The sequence below is a fragment of the Anarhichas minor genome, unplaced genomic scaffold (genome assembly GCF_050575085.1).
Source record: "Anarhichas minor isolate MPS153535 unplaced genomic scaffold, ASM5057508v1 ptg000010l, whole genome shotgun sequence".
In the NCBI taxonomy this organism is placed as follows: domain Eukaryota; kingdom Metazoa; phylum Chordata; class Actinopteri; order Perciformes; family Anarhichadidae; genus Anarhichas; species Anarhichas minor.
The window spans coordinates 5,451,329-5,471,081 of record NW_027466456.1 but is presented as its reverse complement, the minus strand read 5'-3'; the positions used below and the strand labels follow the sequence as shown (position 1 = coordinate 5,471,081).

At 40.4% G+C, this 19,753-nt stretch overlaps 4 protein-coding genes across 5 annotated transcripts; 1 reads left to right on the top strand and 3 right to left on the bottom strand.

The window, feature by feature from the left end:
• Positions 1-560: 560 nt before the first annotated feature.
• LOC142946472 (cytochrome P450 2J4-like) lies at positions 561-5,253 on the bottom strand. The gene is made up of 9 exons (XM_076087775.1): positions 5,050-5,253; positions 4,092-4,248; positions 3,401-3,550; positions 3,112-3,272; positions 2,749-2,925; positions 1,510-1,663; positions 1,190-1,377; positions 965-1,106; positions 561-742 (listed from the first exon to the last, which is right to left on the bottom strand). The coding sequence occupies exons 1-9, from the start codon at positions 5,251-5,253 to the stop codon at positions 561-563; spliced, it is 1,515 nt and encodes a 504-aa protein (XP_075943890.1).
• A 988-nt stretch (positions 5,254-6,241) lies between these two features.
• Positions 6,242-9,848, bottom strand: LOC142946473 (cytochrome P450 2J2-like). Its single transcript, XM_076087776.1, has 9 exons — positions 9,645-9,848; positions 9,395-9,557; positions 8,661-8,810; positions 8,411-8,571; positions 8,018-8,194; positions 7,471-7,612; positions 6,987-7,174; positions 6,762-6,903; positions 6,242-6,417 (listed from the first exon to the last, which is right to left on the bottom strand). Exons 1-9 carry the CDS (start codon positions 9,846-9,848, stop codon positions 6,242-6,244), a joined length of 1,503 nt encoding a protein of 500 aa, XP_075943891.1.
• A 2,132-nt stretch (positions 9,849-11,980) lies between these two features.
• LOC142946471 (cytochrome P450 2J2-like) lies at positions 11,981-15,992 on the bottom strand. Its single transcript, XM_076087774.1, has 9 exons — positions 15,789-15,992; positions 15,540-15,702; positions 14,831-14,980; positions 14,582-14,742; positions 14,159-14,335; positions 13,471-13,612; positions 12,911-13,098; positions 12,688-12,829; positions 11,981-12,229 (listed from the first exon to the last, which is right to left on the bottom strand). Exons 1-9 carry the CDS (start codon positions 15,990-15,992, stop codon positions 12,054-12,056), a joined length of 1,503 nt encoding a protein of 500 aa, XP_075943889.1. The 3' UTR covers positions 11,981-12,053.
• Positions 15,993-17,074: 1,082 nt separating this feature from the next.
• uqcrh (ubiquinol-cytochrome c reductase hinge protein) lies at positions 17,075-19,709 on the top strand. Of its 2 annotated transcripts, none has more exons than XM_076087770.1 (4): positions 17,075-17,228; positions 17,550-17,585; positions 18,205-18,366; positions 19,482-19,709. In XM_076087770.1, the coding sequence occupies exons 1-4, from the start codon at positions 17,184-17,186 to the stop codon at positions 19,512-19,514; spliced, it is 276 nt and encodes a 91-aa protein (XP_075943885.1). In that variant the 5' UTR covers positions 17,075-17,183; the 3' UTR covers positions 19,515-19,709. The 2 variants fall into 2 exon arrangements, with proteins under 2 accessions (XP_075943885.1, XP_075943886.1); XM_076087771.1 differs by having other exon boundaries at positions 17,087-17,228; positions 17,534-17,585.
• Positions 19,710-19,753: the final 44 nt, after the last annotated feature.

Sequence of the window (19,753 nt, the reverse complement as noted above, 5' to 3'; positions counted from 1 at the left end):
CTTTGATGTGACATACTTTGATTCAGGAGCTCCAGATGTTGGCAAAGATGTCCTCCTTCAGGATTTCACAGATGTTTTTCTTCACAGATAAATGGTGAAAAATGCTGTTGATAAAAATAGATAGACCATATCTAAACACAGGTCTTTCAGCCCAACCCTTCAAGTGACATTTCTTGTTACCTTCAAGCTCCACTTAAGCTCCTTGTTTAATCAGACATAACTAACTTAACAACTAGATTGTAAAGAAAAAAGTCAAACATTTATCACATTAAAGATCCAGATGGTTTACTGAGAGTTGTTGGAGACCAAAGCAGACCTAAAGGGAGACTATATTGGACTTACAGTTGGCAGAGCCACTACTTCAAATAAATGCTAAAATTGCTCCATGTACACTAGACTGTAAATAGGCAACAGTTTGCTCAAAACATTAACCATAACATTTTAAGGGGACACTGTATTAGGTTGTTGTCGACTTTTTCTGCCCCCAAGTGGCCAAAAATATTTCAAAATGAACAATCTGAAATATATTTGGAAAATGTGCAAATGCTTGAGGAGGTGTATCACTCTTTGCGTGAGGTGGCACAGATTTCATAGGGGATGGGTGAAAGGGTGATGCCAAAACGGGGCTTCATCACAGGCTCCACACCCGGAGGCATGGAGAAGCGGAAGCGCTGCATAAAGGAGGTGAAGAAGAGGAAGAGCTCCATTCTGGCCAGGTTCTCCCCGAGACACAGTCGCTTGCCTGCATCAAAATTCCACAACAACAATTCATCAGACAATCGGGGACGCCCTGGTAGCTCACCTGGTAGACAACATAGGAGTCTTTACTGCAGCAGCCCTTTTGCTGCATGTCGCCCCCTCGCTCTGCCTCTTTCCTGTCTATCTCCAGCTGTATCTAATAAAGGCAATACAAAACCCCCCAAAATAATCTTAACAGAATTTTTTTTAATGAAATGGGACTTACCAGAAGAGAAAGGGATGAAAGCAGCTCGCTTCACAAGCTTGCCCTCCTCGTTCAGAAAGTGTCCTGGGTTAAAGGTGTCGGGCGTCTCCCACTCATTCTTGTCAAACAGCACCGAGGTCAGATTGGGGATTATTGTAACTCCCTGGTGATTGAAATTGTAAAAGCAACTCATAAAGATGCAACACGGTCGTGTATGTGACATAAAAACTATGTATGAGAACTGACCTTTGGGATTGTGTAGCCTCCCAGCTGGACGTCCTTGTTGGTAACATGAGGCAGACTGAGAGGAACTATGTTGCCCATCCTCTGGACCTCGTGTATGACAGCGTCCGTGTAGGGCAGGTTGGCACGATCTTCCATGGACGGCTGTCTGGACTGTCCAATCAATCCGTCTATCTCGGCCTGGACCTTTGCTGTGAAACAGGACAGCAGAGGAGGGAACAATAAATGAGTCTGGGACTTAATAATGAGTGCAATTCAGGTTTGCACTTGTTTCTGTCAAGCAAACTCCCAATGACTTCTTGTCCATGCCTGTGAGCTCTTACCCTGGATCTCGGGGTACTTTGCCATGTAGAGCAAAGCCCAGCGCAGGGTGGTGGATGTGGTCTCAGTGCCAGCCCCAAACAGATCAAAGGCACACATTACCAGATTGTCCTCATTAAAACCAGCATCTGCTTCATCGTCCCTCTTGTCCTGATGCTGAACATTTTAAAAATACACAATGTCATATTGGCCCTTTTGACAGCAGCCATTACTACAAGTCATATATAGGAGCTTAACACGGGTGTAATTGATCAAATGAATTATGGCCCTGTTCCATTGAGGTATTTTGCATGCTGACTCACTGGAACAGCTGTGACACTAAACGCAACGGGACCGTCATTTATTTGATCAATTATGTGTTTACCCAAATGTCAAGATGGCTGCTGTGAAAAGGGCCTATTGCTATTGATGCACATTTGAATGTCAACTTTACATGCAAAACATGATCACCAAACAACTGGCCTTGTTGTTTGAATATTTGAATAGTGGAACCTATCGGCATGGGTGGAAATTGATTATCAAAAATGTATTTATTACAGGACAGCCATTATTGCAAGATAACTTATTCATTTTACTTTCTGAGTACATTCTTAAACTAGAGACAATCTTGCCATTTGTTCACACCATCCGCAACACCAAATTGGACCAGGGGTCGTAAAGGGAGCAAGGGGAAGGGGCCATTACAACGTAGACTGGAGAGGTATCGGTTGGTGTTGTAATGTGTTTTCACATTCAAATGGTGTGATGGCAAATTTCCACTGTGACTATTGTCAGACCACTCAGTGTTTTAGCCCTTTTTGCCTTGTGAGATAAATCTTTAAGGTTTTAGGACCCCCAGTTATAAACAAGGGTAACAAGGTTGTTTTCTCAATGTTTCTTAATTTCAGTATCATAGGACTCACTCGGTATTAAATAGTTTTTTCCACCACAATGGTTAGTCAGGGAACATGGATCTGAGTCATAAAAGTAATGCTACTTCCATTTGAGTGATATTAAAGCCAATTTACAGTCTTTTTATACTTTGTCTTTCCTCAGGAATATGAGCAAATCCTTACAAATCAGGGCTGCAATATCAGCAGTCCAAAACCAAAAGATGTTCATTTTACAATCATGTAAGACAAAGAAAAGTAGCAAATGTTTAAATTGAGAAGCTGGGACTGAGGAATGGCTGGTAGTTTTGCTTGAAAAATGACTCTGAAAGATGAATGGCTTATCAAAACAGTGGCCGTTTGTCCACCCACCTTCTGAATCTCATTCAGGTAACAGTCAATGAAGTCTCTGGGCTCAGAGGGGTTCCAGTCTTCCTTGTGCTTATTGATTTCTGCTTTCATCAAGTCCATTATTTCACCATATATATTTTGAAGCGTGTGGTGTGGCCCCGGCAGACGCCTCATCAGCACAGGAAACGCGTTGTACAGCTGTTAATATCAATGAGAAGACTGTAAATCAGACACATTTAAGTCAACGCGTAATACCTCGCAACAATTTAATCTGTGACATCAAAAGATCAATGAATACTGATCAGGATAAGATAGTATTCAGATATATTGATCAGGTACTGTACAAAGCAAGAAGCTTTCATCAAAAGCTTTGAAATGCAGTACCTGTGCCCAAATGGAGGCTTCAATCTGGGTCCCTTTGTCCAACAACGTCAACAGTTTCAGAAACTTCTCATTACCGTACTCAAAGCGATGACCAAAAACCAGGGAGCAGATGATGTTGGAGACAGCGTTGTTCATTATTAAATGAAGAGTGAAGGGTTTCCCTGGACAGTTGATCACATGGCAAACATATCAAAATGAAAAATGAGCTGTCAGATGAGCAAGAAGCATTATGTATTCAGATTACAGCAGTTACAGCCAGTTTTAGATATTTGTGCATCAGATTCTTTACCTTTATGATTAGCGATTTCTTTGGATATATAAATAAATTCATCCAGTATGGAGGATTCGAGGGATTTCTTGCCAACGCCAAAGTATTTGAGAGTGAAGAGGGCAAATCGCCTCTGCTGTTTCCACTTATGTCCATTAGAAAAAACAATACCTGATGAGAAAAATGTAATTTAGATTAATAGCAACAGATTGTGATATAAAGGAGTTCACAGTGAGTACAAAACAGTCTGTATGTAAAGTGGAAAACTCAGTGAGTTTATCTAAAATTTGATCAAACTCTGGAGGAATACTTGATTACTTGATTAACTTGTCATGAACATGCACTTATTCTTGAATATAGTGACAGGCTAAACTCTGCTTCATTAGCAACACTAGAACATCACATTCATAAAGTCAGTGTCCATTCTGATTTATCAATGAAAAAATTACACGTTTCTCGGTCTTTGACATTTATGGATTCAGATCACATCAGTGAAAGCACACAAAGACTATCTCAAGGAACTAAAATGCATTTGAATCCTTAAAACGGATGAAATATCCTATTTCACAAATTTCAGCAGCTCCACTTGAGCAAAATATTGTATGACACTGTTCTTCATACTCAATGAGCAAAAACCATCCACCAATCGCTGCAGCCCATCGGTGATGGAGTAGAAAATCTTAAATCGACATGGTCATCAATAAGTCTTTACCCATCTCGGGCAACACATCAGTATGGAGTGGAAAGTCTGGCCGATCAGACAGGGCTCCTTTACTGAGGCCCTCTTGAAGCGTGCTGAGGCCATTCAACACCACCGTCCACGAGCCGCTGATTTTCAGGCTGTACACTTTCCCATACTTCTCTGCTAACTGCCACAAAGACAACACAGGTGAGTGAGATAAAAAGAAAACATGCCACCTTTACCTTGAGTCGTAAGAAAATGCTCAAAACAGCAGGAGAAAGTTGTAAAATATATTAGCTCTGTATACTTTTTTTTCTCAACAACCACATTGCATAATATCCAGTGTTGTTTAAGAATTGATTTGAAAATCAGGCAAATTGGATTTGACTGTAGATCTCAAAGCTGGAAAGGCTGCGGAAACTAAATGATCTTTGACCATGTATGGACTGTTGTGTCCTTCACAGCTCTCTCATTTTTACAGTTTCAGGTTTATTAAGTTGTATCCAACCCAATTATTTTAGTTTGACTGGTTCTTGAGATAATGCCCACATCTTCTATCCTATTTAAATTCTTAAAAGCAGCAATACTGCGATATTATGAAAGTAATTTACAAGTAAAAGTCCTGCTTTGTCCCGCAATGTCACTTATGTAAAAGTTCTATTAGCAAAATATACACAAGGTGTCAAAAGAAAAAGTTCTCATGAAGCAGAAACGCCTCCCTGTGAGCGTTATATATAATATAAGTATTACTGGTGCATTATCTAAATAGTTTTACTGTTTTAGTTGGTCAAGGTGGAGCTAATTTAAATAAGTTTAGATAGGCTACTGTTTGTGTAGTTTAATATAATAGGATCATCGTACTCTAGTTTCAAACTCTAGTTTTAAGAGCTTTATTATTTTAGTTTGTATACTATCTTACGTATATATTTTGTAAGGTCATTTATTTCCCTCAATCTGACGACAAATGGATGCATTATCTCAGTCCCACCTTAGTCATGTCTCCATGGACATTGCTCGGGTCAAAGGAGAACATGTTGCCCACGAGAGGAAAAGCCCAGGGTCCTGGAGGAAAGCTGCTGGGCCGACGGACCCTTAAATACTCTGCGGTCACCAGGAGCACCAGCGTGAAGAGGAGCAGGCTGCGGCCGTCCAGCCACAGCCACGCGGAGGAAACACCAGAGAGTTGATCCATTGCGACCGGCTGCCTCAGGATACACTGGTTGCAGTTTTGTGTTCGCTTCCAAGAATATCACAGCGGCAGTGCGAGGGCTACACCTCTTATCTAAACACCGTGGTAAACAGTACAGCGGGGTTTACGACTGGGCTGTGATTGGCTGTTTCCTGGAACAGGTATCTCCAAAATAAACACTTTCCAACAACAGGGAAGTCATCAAATTTAGAAACGTTTTTCTTTAAAACACCGCAGGTGGCCTTTATCGAGTAGGCTACTAGTTGTGTTAGCTTAGAACAGTTATTTAGTACTTTATTTTAGATGACTTACAAGGTTTTCGCACGACTACAGCGATGTTCTTAATTATAAGCTCTATCCTTAGAATTATATTCTATAATTGTCTCAATACCAAAAGATTTAATGTAAAGTTATTTATTAGCACACATACATACATACATTAGATGCATGCTGCTGATTAAGTTGCCGTCTAAAAACTTCCTCCAACACCTTAGCTTTTACAAAATGATTGCCTTACTCTCTTATCATAATTAAATGAGTCTCAACGTAAAATAAAAAGGTATGTTCTGTAGATATTGACCTCCATATTCTCTTGGGCAGGTGTTGGAAATCCAAAATGTTTTTAAAGATGTATCACATTACCCTCAAATGAAAGAAAGCAATACAAATATTTGAATAATGTAGGCGCTTATTAAATTGCTGCTAGTATTCTGAAATTCAAAAGAGACTTAATTAATTGAACTATAGGTTTAAAAGTTGGAGGTGATACAGTCATGGTTTGGAGTCAACTGGAAAAAAAAATGCAAGTTGTGCAAATTAACCATCTATATCAGAGTTTTGTAGACCGAAAGAGACATCTGCAGTGGACCTAATGACATGTCATCTATAAGCCAAATATCAGTTTGATATATTCAACAAACCCGGTCACAGTGACTGTAATCCTGAGTGGTGAAGACAGAAAAAAAACATATTGCTCCAACATTTTTTTACGTCAGCGGGATGTTATGCAGATTTCATATGGAAGTGGTGCCATAGTGATGCCAAAGCGAAAGTCCATCACAGGCTTCACCCCAGCAGGCATAGAGAAGTTGAAGTGCTGCATCAGAGAGGTGAAGAAGAGGAAAAGCTCCATTCTGGCCAAGTTCTCCCCGGGACACAACCGCTTACCTGAGACAGGAAAACAAACAAACTGAAAAGTTCTGTGACACAGAGTTTTGGCCACTTAATCAAACTAATTTACGTCAACAGCAGCAGTCATTCTCATAAGGCCTTTATAGGAAGTAGAACTTTTAAGCGTTGTGGTAACTGTCATAAATTTGGTCCTAATTTTAGGTCAAGTGGTTCACAAAAAAATGATCACAATACATGTTCCTCAAAACATTACCCACAATAGCTTTACGTAATGATGTCATTATGTGAGGAACACCGTAGGGTCCCAGTGTATGCTGGGACAAGCTCCTGTATAAAGAAGTGAAGACACCAATAATATAAGTGGTTGTGTTGTTCCTCACCAGCAGAAAAGGGGATGAAAGCAGCTCGCTTCACAAACTTGCCCTCCTCGTTCAGAAAGTGTCCTGGGTTAAAGGTGTCAGGCGTCTCCCACTCATTCTTGTCAAACAGCACCGAGGTCAGATTGGGGATTATTGTAACTCCCTGGTGATTGGAATTGTAAAAGCAACTCATAAATATGCAACACGGTCATGTATGTGACATAAAAATTGTATATGAGAACTGACCTTTGGGATTGTGTAGCCTCCCAGCTGGATGTCCCTGTTGGTAACATGAGGCAGACTGAGAGGAACTATGTTGCCCATCCTCTGGGCCTCGTGTATGACAGCGTCCGTGTAAGGCAGGTTGATACGATCTTCCATGGACGGCTGTCTGGACTGTCCAATGACGCTGTCTATCTCGGCCTGGACCTTTGCTGTGAAACAGGAGGGGAAAAGAAAACAAGGTACAGTATTTAATAGTAGTAAATGTTTTATCAACAGGCTGCAAACTCATGGAAAGATGAAGCAACACCACATTAGTGAATAGATTTGTGTTCCTGTTGTTTGTTGGCACTGGTGATTTCACCATATTTGTCACCTTGGAAATAAAAGTCGTGACATTATGCATCTAGTTTCTACACTTACAAAATGACCACCAATAAATGTGTTAACCATTTGCACAGTATTGAGTGGGAACAAAGAGCTTCAGTGATTTGGTCGGTGCTCTTACCCTGGATCTCTGGGTATTTTACCATGTAGAGGAAAGCCCAGCGCAGGGTGGTGGAAGTGGTCTCAGATCCAGCCACAAACAGATCCATGACACACGCAACCAGGTTTTCCTCATCAAAAGTGTCGTCAGCCTGCCCCTTACTCTGAGAGTATATACAAATAGATGTGTTAAAACATACTGTTCAATTATTTTGAATAACTATGTTGTTGTCAGAACTTTTGCAGCCAGGGTTACAGTATTTTATTATGGTAAACTAAAAGCCTGTACTGGACTTTGCATCTTGAAAAAGGCTTGGCTTTGTTTGATTAAAAGAAGTGAATGCTGTTGGAGATAAGACATGTAAGGCAGAGGCCATGGCAAAAGGGCTTATTTGCACATTTCAACACATAGCAGACAGGAGTGATGCCTCAATTAAACATTGTGTCAGTACAACACATTAACAGCTGAAAGTTCTGATGTAGATGCAAAACAAGCAGATATGATATTCACAGGAACTTCATGAGAAACACAGAATAAGAAAAACAAAGCAACATCTAGTGCCAATCACCATCTGAATCTCCTTCAGGTAGCAGTCGATATAGTCTCTTTTGTCGGAGGGATCCCAGTTCTGTTTGTGCTCCTTAAGCTCTACCCTTATGAAGTCCTTTACACTGTTCCAGATGTGGAGGACTGTCTGATGAGGCCCTGGCAAACGTCTCATCAGCAGAGGGAAGGAGTTGTAAAGCTGCAGAGTAGAGTAGATTGGAACAATAGCATATTGAAAACGCATTTTTTTTTCTATAACAATCAATAGCAAATATTGAAATCCCATTTACAAATCGGCTTTTTCTTATATCTTACTATATATGTACCACATATTACAACTACTAGCATGAATGATTAATTAACTGATCCCATTAACTGATTCACAAAGAGGAAGGTATATACAGCAATGCTGTACCTGTGCCCAGATGGAGCCTTCGATTGCGATAGCTTCGCCAAACCACTTCATCAGTTTCGTGAACTTCTCATCACCATACTCAAAGCGATGCCCAAAAACCAGGGCGCAGATGATGTTGGAGACAGCGTTGTTGATGATAAGGTGTGGATTGAAGGGCTTACCTCCACAATTAAACAGAAAATGTAATTTAAATTGTGTATTTTGTTATTGTGTATTACTCTTAATGTGTTGCTGTGCATTTACTATTTACCTTTATGGCTAATGAAGTCTTTTGCACAATATGTAAATTCATCCAAGATGATGGGTTCAAGTGACTTCTTGCCAAATCCAAAATATTTGAGGGTTGAAAGTGCAAAACGCCTCTGCTGCTTCCATATATTCCCATTACTGAAAATGACACCTGATAGTGGACAAAAAGGAATTTAAGTTAATTAGATAGAAACCAGGAAAATACAGGGATATTCTTTTCCACAAATATTAAATAATAAAAATAAGTAAATGATAATATTAAGGTACATTTTTGTAAGTGCTAAAAAACTGCAATGTAAAAATACATTTGTTACGTGTGAAGCACACCAACAGGAAAGCTAATAGGTTTCTAATGAATTCTGTGACAACCACACAGGAGATGTTGATCAGAAGAAACAAGAATGATGCTGAAGGGTCAACAAAACTGAGATTCCCAGTAGCAAAAACACCTCTATCTTTTGTTCATTCGTTATGTATTAACAACTGCGTTTATCAATAACTTTTATTCCAAATAACTTGTATCCACTGTCACAAAACAAAATTACACAGTCATGTACTTTAAAATCCCGACATACTCATGAAAAGGGTACAACAAACCATGCTTTCCTCTATGAGTATGACAAGAGTCAAATAGCAGTCACATACAAAGGCTTTGCATCTCTGTGTGTGTGTGTGTGTGTGTGTGTGTGTGTGTGTGTGTGTGTGTGTGTGTGTGTTAGTGTTAGGTCTGCTCACCTCGTCCATGGGCTATGTCCTCCACCAGCGGGAGCACTGGGCGGTCTGCCAGGCTGTCTCCCTGATTAACCAGAGCTTCTTTCAGAACCTCGAACCCGTTTAACACCACCATCCATGTCTGACCCATTCGAAGGCTGTACACATCTCCATATTTCCCAGCTAACTGTGAGAGGAGGAAGAGCATGATGCTTAACATGATAGATCACACAAGCAGTCCCATTAGGAAACCTGTAACATTTACATCTGTTACCTGTGTCAGACTCTCATGGGTCCTTTTGTAATCCACAGTGAATATGTTGCCCACGATAGGAAATGCCCGGGGCCCTGGAGGGAAGCTTCCCAGCCGACGGTTCTTAATATAATCTGCAGTGAGGATGAAGACTACAGTGAAGAGCAGCAGACCTTTGACATCCCAGTTAACATAGGATCCAAGTACAGAAAAGATTGTATCCATTCTGTAATCAAGGACTCAAGCCTGTCTCAATAAAGCCTGTGTTTTCCTTGCTTCTCTTGACACATAAAAGGCTGATGTTGGTAAAAAAAGTGACTTCTCTCTCCTATGAGTGGGGAGCTTGATGATATTGGCTCTTAGCAGCACAACGCCCTATGCTTGCACTGGACTCTGTCCTCTTTATATTAGACTTTCGGCCTAGTAATATCGCCAGCTAAGTTTCCCGCTCGATTTAAACTCTTCCCTCTGCCTGTCTCACTGGCAAGTACTTGGCCCAATCCCAGTCTCCACCCTTACGGACTCATGGACTTTGAGGCGCGCTCCCGCAAAGTCCATGAGGGTTTAGGGCTGTCCCACTGTCAAATCGTCGAGTGTTGGAGGGCTCTCTGCCAGACATTTTTAACCCTTTATGAACCCTTTCCGTAAATCAGCGTTCGATGCAGACTTTGCCGAAGGGAATTACCCACAAATCATTGCAATGTGACACGGGGTACCCAATGGAAGCATGGGCCCAATCCCAATGTCCCCCCTAAAGCCTCAAACCCTGAACCCTCAAGGACTTACTGACGTCACCTGGTAAGTGGTTGAGTGTGAGAGACTGTGAGGGCTTGAAATGGTGTAAATACGAATGAGACAGCACTTTGCTAAAACATATCACGTTACCATGAAAATGACAAAAAAATATGATGTATAATTGTGGGTATTTATTTTATACTTTGTACTCCCTGATTTGAACGTCTTCCAGGCTCTTTCCTCACAAGATGAGAAGTAACTTCAAATAATATATTTACTCGTTTTTGTCAAAACAGCTTCATTGACAAAATCAAATATTTGATGAATAAATAAATAAATATTCTCTGATTTCATGTTTGTTTTGTTCCATCTTTAACTCTTAATGTTTCTGAGTAAATGTAATATTCCAGGCTGAACACGTGAGCCGTCCTCTTTGTTTATCTTTTTTTTACGTCATGCGTCCACTGTTTTACCCCGTGTTTAACGTCACATTGCAATGAATTGTGGGTAATTCCCTTCGGCAAAGTCTGCATCTAATGCTGACTTATGGGAAGGGCTCATAAAGGGCTCAAATGTCTGCCAGAGAGCCCTCAAACACTCGACGATTTGACAGTGGCCATCCGCGTTTTACGTTATCTGAAGGTAGTGTTCTAGGTTTAGCAACCCTGTATTAAACCGGCTTCGGTGCTAAATAATTAAAGATCGTAGTATTGATAAACCTCAACGTTAATGGCGCTTTTTTATTAGTACTTTGTCATGTTTTGATATCATTTATTATCATTTGCTCTGCTCTGTTGGACTAAAAATAACTTCTAACTCTGTTCTGAATTAATTTTTTTCTAGAATTTTATATATCTTTCAAAAAACAATTATTTAGTCATGTAGAAGAACAGAGTACTGATAAGAGTAACTCCTAGTACTAAAATTCTAAAGATGCCTATCCGTACCTGTAGGCCACCGTAGTTCTCCAAAACGCTTGGAGAGGGAGGGGCTGAGCTGAGGGGTATTTAGTTGATTGCAACCTGCCACTTCCACTAGATGGCACTAAAACTTACACACTGTTCCTTTAAACTTTATACATCTATATCGGCAGCTGTTGTGCTGGAACTTACCACAGGAAAGGCATTGGAAATTGACATCCCACTAAGGTCAAACCTACTTTGTAGTCTAGTCAGTGTTGTGTGTGTGTGTGTGTGTGTGTGTGTGTGTGTGTGTGTGTGTGTGTGTGTGTGTGCGTGTGTGTGTATTGTCTGTGATGTATGACTTTGGTTTACATTAGACTGCAGTTGCCTTAAATGTCCTGCGGTTGACTAAGATAGCATTGACTGTGGACCCAGATTTGGGTTTCCAGATACTGCATTATTCAAAATTCATATCCTCTTGGAGTCTTGGTCATATGTTGGAAATCCAAAATTGAACACACATTTTTTTAGATGTATCACATCACACATTAGATGTATTAGACTTTAATGAAAGAAAGCAACAGAAAGTGACTGATGTCACATTTGTAAATAAAAAGTGATTTACAAAAATATTAAACAATTGAGCCAGGCAATGCTAAACTAGCCTAAAAACCACTGATCTATTTTAAAGCCAAATATCAGTTTGATATATTCATTAACCTTGTCACAGTGATCATACGTGCTGAGCACAGAAAATCTGCTTTTTAAATAGTTTTTCATTTTAGAGCCACACTCAGCGGGACGTTACACAGACTTCATATAGAAGTGGTGACAGAGTGACGCCAAAGCGAAAGTCCATCACAGGTTTCACCCCAGCAGGCATTGAGAAGGTGAAGTGCTGCATGAAGGACGTGAAGAAGAGGAAAAGCTCCATCTTGGCCAGGCTCTCCCCGAGACACAACCGCTTACCTGAGACAGGAAAACAAACTGAAACAAACTGGACATTTCTTTGAGACACGGTTTTGGACCAGAGGTGAAACTAATATAAGACAACAATAGCAGTCATTCTCAGAGGGCTTTTATAGGGAGTAGAACTGTTATCTGTTCTGGTAACCATTAGAAATGTGGTCCTGATATTTGCCAGCCTGGTCTGAACACGTCTGCCGCCTTCAATAAGAAATTAAATTATTACTGGTATGGAAGTATGGATCAGTGACTGACACCGACCACAAGAAGGACGTGGTTATGATCCCAGGCCTCCCTCTTGTCTGTGTCCTCTGCCTGATCATGAGAGTTTACCCCTGGGCCGATCAGCTATTATTATGTGAGGATCCCCGTAGGGTCCCAGTGTATGCTGGGACAGGCTACAAGCTCCACTATAAACACGTAAAGACACTAATAAAACAAGTGGTTGTGTTGTTCCTCACCAGCAGAGAAAGGGATGAAAGCAGCTCGCTTCACAAGCTTGCCCTCCTCGTTCAGAAAGTGTCCTGGGTTAAAGGTGTCGGGCGTCTCCCACTCATTCTTGTCAAACAGCACCGAGGTCAGATTGGGGATTATTATAACTCCCTGGTGATTGGAATTGTAAAAGCAATTCATAAAGATGCAACATGGTCGGGTATGTGACATAAAAACTGTATGAGAACAGACCTTTGGGATTGTGTAGCCTCCCAGCTGGATGTCCCTGTTGGTAACATGAGGCAGACTGAGAGGAACTATGTTGCCCATCCTCTGGGCCTCGTGTATGACAGCGTCCGTGTAAGGCAGGTTGATACGGTCTTCCATGGACGGCTGTCTGGACTGTCCAATGACGCTGTCTATCTCGGCCTGGACCTTTGCTGTGAAACGGGGGAAACAGACAGAAGTCGTAACAGTATTTCATCAACAGGCAGCAGAATGCTCATGGAGAGATAAAGCACAGTACAGCACTGCCACATTAGTGAATAGAATAATTTGTGTTCCTGTTGATTTGTAAACTTGCACCAGTCAATAGAGGCTGTACTGTATGCTTTACAGAAAGATGTTCATTGCACAGAATTAGTCATAAATGTGAAGGTCTCAAGTGATTGCACATTAATTGTAACCGTGGGACTAAAAGTAGTCACATAATGTGCCTAATTTTCACTGATACAAAATTTGTTTAAGTATCACCCATTTGCACATTATTGAGTCATAACAAAGAGCTTCACTGATTTGGTCGGTGCTCTTACCCTGGATCTCGGGGTACTTTACCATGTAGAGGAAAGCCCAGCGCAGGGTGGTGGATGTGGTCTCAGTTCCAGCCAAGAACAGATCCCAGACAGATAAGACCAGGTTTTCCTCATCAAATGTACTGTCAGCCTGCCCCTTACTCTGAGAATACATACAAATACATGTATTAAAATGTGCTGCAAAATAATTTGGAACAAGTACATGTTACAGCAATCACAGCTGGGGTTATAATAATTTATGATGGTTACTTAAAGGTATATTATGCTGAAATTTCCCAAAAAACAATGTGGACCCATAAAGTAATACCTCTCAATCATCACGAACAACACTGACGCGATGTTTCTGGTCATCACCCTTTGGGCAGCGGGCGTGTAACCCCCATAAATAACAGTAGGACTTTATAAAAAAAGGTAGTGACCAGGTAACATATCTATCTGATTAGATTAAGAGGAGTGAATGCTGTTGGAGATAAGGCCATTAGAGATAGGCAGAGGCCATGGCAAAAGTGCTTAGCAGATCTTTGCACATCAACACACAGCAGCCAGGAGTGATGCCACAATTAAACGGGTCGGTACATGAACAGCTGATAGTTCTGATGTAGATGCAAAACAAGCAGTTATGATGTTCACAGGAACTTCATGAGGAACACAGAATAAGAAAAACAAAGCAACATCTAGTGCCAATCACCATCTGAATCTCCTTCAGGTAGCAGTCGATATAGTCTCTTTCGTCGGAGGGATCCCAGTTCTGTTTGTGCTCCTTAAGCTCTACCCTTATGAAGTCCTTCACATTGTCCCAGATGTGCTGGACTGTCTGATGAGGCCCTGGCAAACGTCTCATCAGCAGAGGGAAGGAGTTGTAAAGCTGCAGAGTAGAGCAGATTGGAACAATAGCGATTAAAAAGGCATTTCAGAGAAAGATTTACTATTACAACCAAAACCACATATTAAAATCCATTTATTCCACCTCGTGTGTGTACAGCATATTGCATACATGTGCATAAATAGAGCCAAGCATGATTGATAAACTTTCAGCTATATAATGAGAAATGTATTTCAGAAGAAAGTCAAACAGCATTAAGATTCCATCAACAGCTGTAAAATGCTGTACCTGTGCCCAAATGGAGCCTTCGATTTCGAGACCTTGGCCAAACCACTTCATCAGTTTCATGAACTTCTCATCACCATATTCAAAGCGATGCCCAAAAACCAGGGAGCAGATGATGTTGGAGACAGCGTTGTTGATGATAAGGTGTGGATCGAAGGGCTTACCTCCACAATTGAACAGAAAATCTGATTTAAATTGTGTATGTGTTATCGTGTATTACTCTTAATGTGTTGCTGTGCATTAACTATTTACCTTTGTGGCTATTGAAGTATTTTGCACAATATGTAAATTCATCCAAGATGATGGGTTCAAGTGACTTCTTGCCAAATCCAAAATGTCTGAGGGTTGAAAGTGCAAAATGCCTCTGCTGCTTCCATATATTCCCATTACTGAAAACTATACCTGATAGTGGACAAAAAGGAATTCAAGTTAATTAGATAGAAATCAGGAAAATTAATGAATATTCTTTTACACATTAAATATTTGATATTAACAGTCCATGTAATTTCATTGGTCGAATTTAGCTTTCAATGCACTTTTAATTCTTTATTTTTACAGTGCTGTTATTTTATCATGAATGGTCAAAATATTTGGGAGTTGGTCTTTATGTTTGTAACTGCTAAAAAAAAAACCTGCAATATAATAATTTTTTTATGTGTGAAGTACAGCAACAGAGAAGTTAATCTGTTTTCTAATTAATTCTACACAACAATCACACCGGAGGAGATGTTGATGACAAGCACGCATGAAAGATACGTTTTATTCTCCATTTAAAACAATAGTGCATGAATATTAAAATACAACAAACTCATAAAAAGGGTAAAAACATTTTTTTTGGAAAGTATGAAAAATAAAACTATAATGCTGATTGGGGGGGGAAAAACAATTCATCACACTTAATGCTTTCCTGTATCACAGATGTCACATAGACTTTGTGTATGTGTGTGTTAGGTCTGCTCACCTCCTCCATGGGATATGTCCTGCAGCAGAGGGAGCTCTGGGCGGTCTGCCAAGCTGTCTCCCTGATTAACCAGAGCTTCTTTCAGAACCTCGTACCCGTTTAACACCACCATCCATGCCTGGCCCATCCGAAGGCTGTACACATCTCCATATCTCCCAGCTAACTGAGATATGGAAGATAACGCAAACAGTCACATTAGGAAAACCTGTAACAATCTTAAAAGTCCATTTTTTTTTTTACATCTGTTACCTGTGTCAGACTCTCATGGGTCCTTTTGTAATCCACAGTGAATATGTTGCCCACGATAGGAAATGCCCGGGGCCCTGGAGGGAAGCTTCCCAGCCGACGGTTCTTAATATAATCTGCAGTGAGGATGAAGACTACAGTGAAGAGCAGCAGACTTTTGACATCCCAGTTAACATAGGATCCAAGTACAGAAAAGATTGAATCCATTTTGTAATCAAGGACTCAATCCTGTCTCAATAAAGCCTGTGTTTTCCTTGCCTTTCTTGTCACATAAAAGACTGGTGTGTTGCCAAGAGCCAGTCATATAACCTACAGTACCTCTCTCCATGTATAGGAGAGGCTCACTATTAGCTCATGGCAACATATCAAAAGCCTAATGGTTGCACTGGACTCTGCCCTCTCAATACTTAGTAAAGGCTTGAAAACACTGTTAATCAGTGACCTTAACATTTGCTCTGATTTTGCAGTGTAGGGAATATAATTTGTTTGTGACGAAGGTAAAGTGCAATCTCATCGTATATAAAACAAAGAGGCAGCCAAAATTAAAATGATGAGATACCAAAACTTAATGTTTATTGTGTTCACAGAATAACTGGTCAACACTTCACCGGTGATCAGGTAACACTTGGTGTTAACATGTGTTAGTGTCATTTAAAATTTACACGAAACAACTGTTGAGTTAAACTACTGATACTGGGTACATGGTCCACTGGAATTATTATTAGAGGGAACTGTAGAATCTGTCCCATCACCCATGTACATTAAATGAATCACTCCAAAAAGTAGTGCAATAAAAAAACAAGGGCTTCACATTACATTTGACAAAACAGGGCACTCAAATAACCATGAACAACTACATTGTACTATATTATAAACATGAGGTAGCTAATGACTCGCTTTCACAGCCGTGTGGCCCAGCATGTTAGGCATAGATGCAAACTGTTGCCACAAATCATTGGCGTAACTCGCCAATGATTTTCGTGTGATAATTAATTTAGCTGGTGTAGAACTACTTCTCAACACATATAGAGCTTTATAAATTTGGCCGATGGAAATGACACAACCAATTTCAAAATAAAACACAATAACCGCTTCATTAAAAAACAAAACTCGCAACTTTTGTTGTGAAAAACGCTACTGAGTGAGTGACAGGCTAAATGTTATCTTATAACTAATGATATTATAAACGTTATAGTTATATAGTAGGATGTCGTGACTGCGGACATCCTAAACAAAGTTGTTGAGCGTGAAGTTTGTTTTGAAAGTCCCATGACCGGAAATTGTGTGGCTAGTTTTTCGCTACCTTCGTAGCTAACCGCTGTGCTCGTGTGACCCTCCGTGTCCTCCAACACTCGAGATTTGACAGACGGCCATCGAAGGACAAGAACACCAAAAATCATGGTTTTCGAGGAGAAGATGATAATGAACGGAGAGCCCGAGGATGTTAGTAGCTACGATATATTTAAGATAACTCTGCTAAGCCAGTAACGTTTGGTTATCTTAGCTAGCAAGCTAACACAACAAGGCTAAGCTAACGCTATATCATCACCAGCTTAGCCTTAGCTAACGTCAATGTTTCCATTGGCGTTCAGAAACATGTTGAAGCTTATTCATGCAGCAGAACACAACATGTCATTCTACTTTGTCATTTAGTAAAGTTGTCTTGCTAATTGTTAAGTGTGTAATCCATACCAAAACAACTGCCTGACGGCTGGAAATGAATTGTGTGATTGATTGGGTCATGTAAGGTTATGTCTGTTTCAGGAGGAGGAAGAAGAAGAAGAGGAGGAAGACATGGTGGTATGTTCATCCACACATCAGAGTGAATATATGTTAACTGTGTCTCTGTATTGTTGTAAGAACACGCGTTTGATTACGAGTCTGGTCGCCTTTTAATTTAGTTTAATGAATAAGCCGGAAGACACACCAGTATTAAACTGACAAACATGAGAAACGCAAAGGTGTGTTTAGACGTTATAGCGTGAGCAGTAATAAAAAGACAAGGAGTCATTTCAGGTCTTCTCCTTCGCCACCCCCCTCCCTCTGGAAATGTATCTATAAATACACGAGACATTTTTCTTTCTCCACATAAAAGAATGTTACAAATGTACCACCAGAAACCCCTTTTTACTGGCTGGTACCAGACTTGTCTGAATTGCACCGTTTTTATGTATTGAACTATGTGAATCCCCTTCATACACTTATACATTCAGTAACAAGTTGTATTAGGTACAACTTCATGGTCATTTTGGTAGTTTGTGATGGTGCTGCTGCTTAGATGATTACAACCTATTTAGTTTATCCTGGTTGATACCGACGGGGCAAGTGAGTGCGGTGCTGAATCTACTGAATGCATCGCCCCCTTTTTGAAGGACACTCCACAAGATACGTGCTCTGAATGCTGCACTGTATGTTTCAGGATCCCCTTGAAACGATGCGACAGAAGTGTGAAGAGACGGAGCACTGCGTTCACACTCGGGAGCTTCTGGAGCATTGTGAGACCAGAGTTGGCTCCCGGTCTTCGACAGCGGAGGATTGTACCGAGGAGCTGTTTGACTTCCTGCATGCCCGCGACCACTGCGTAAGTGTTGACATTTGCCGGTTGTATCAAGCAGAAAGAGGAAGAATACACCACCGAAGGATTCACACTTCATGTCTATGCATTTGTTATTCATTTTCAAATGGAATATGAGTAGTGTAGTGACTTTAACAAATATCCATTTTATATATTAAAGCCACAGGGGGGAGAACCTGTTCGGACGCGTGTTTCACAAACATTTTACTGTCCAATGCGCTGTCTTTCTTTAGATCCGTTGATCCATTTATTCAAATGAATATTGACACCATAACAGAATACCACAGGATAATAAAAGACCTTGAAACTCCAAGCTGACATGCTGGCTGACACGCCAACTTGACACGGTCAAAAACTGTTAGCTTCCTGTCCACACACACCTGATTCTCATTACCAGGCACTTATGCACTTTTAGGTTAATGTGCCACCCACTGTTCAATGTCAGAACTGCATGTGTACCCACCCCATGTTTCCCTCAAAGACATAAGACAACAAGAAAAACACATTATGGCTCCAACAAGTAGTAATAGTCTTTTTTCAAGATAAGTTCAGTTGAGAAATGTGGTTTGCAAATAATTCACAGTTGACTCATGACACACTTAACTTAAAAATATGCTCCACACCACCCCTCCAGTTTGATGTAGATTTTTATTGTCAAGATGAATTTTTACAGATTTTGGGATAACTGTATCAAATAAATAATAAATGTTTTTACCAAACATTTGCAAGTATGTCCTGCATGTCACAAGCAGCAACTTGGTGATATTAAAATGTTTTTTTGTTTGCAAAATGACTTGGGTTTACATTACATTACAGTCATTTAGCAGACGCTTTTATCCAAATCGACTTACAATAAGTGTATTCAACATCGGTATTCAAGAGAACTACTAGTCACCAGAAGTCATAAGTGCATCTCCTTTTTTAAACAATCATCTAAGAGCATAAACCAGGCTTGACCTGGAGATAGGAAGGAGCTGTTCCTTTCACTGCCCTGTAGGCTAGCACCAGAGTCTTAAACTGGATGCGAGCTCTTACAGGGAGCCAGTGTAGAGAAGGGAAGTTGTGTGGGAGAAGTTCACTAAAGTTTATTGCATTAATTAACTTCCTCTCGTCCTCTGTAGGTGTCACACAAACTGTTCCATTCGGTCAAATGAAGTCCTCCCTGACGGTTGCACTACTGGCTGATGACATTCTTCAAATATTATGAGGAGAACATTGTTTTAAATACATCCATATGTGGATCTGCTGTATGTTGTAACTTTAAATGTATACATTACTGTATCTGTATAAGTATTTAACAAGGTAGCCTGAGTCAATATTTCATTAAAGTGGATGGCTTGAAAACCTTACCTGGTGTCACAAGTTTGTTTTATGACTCTATATATCAATACAA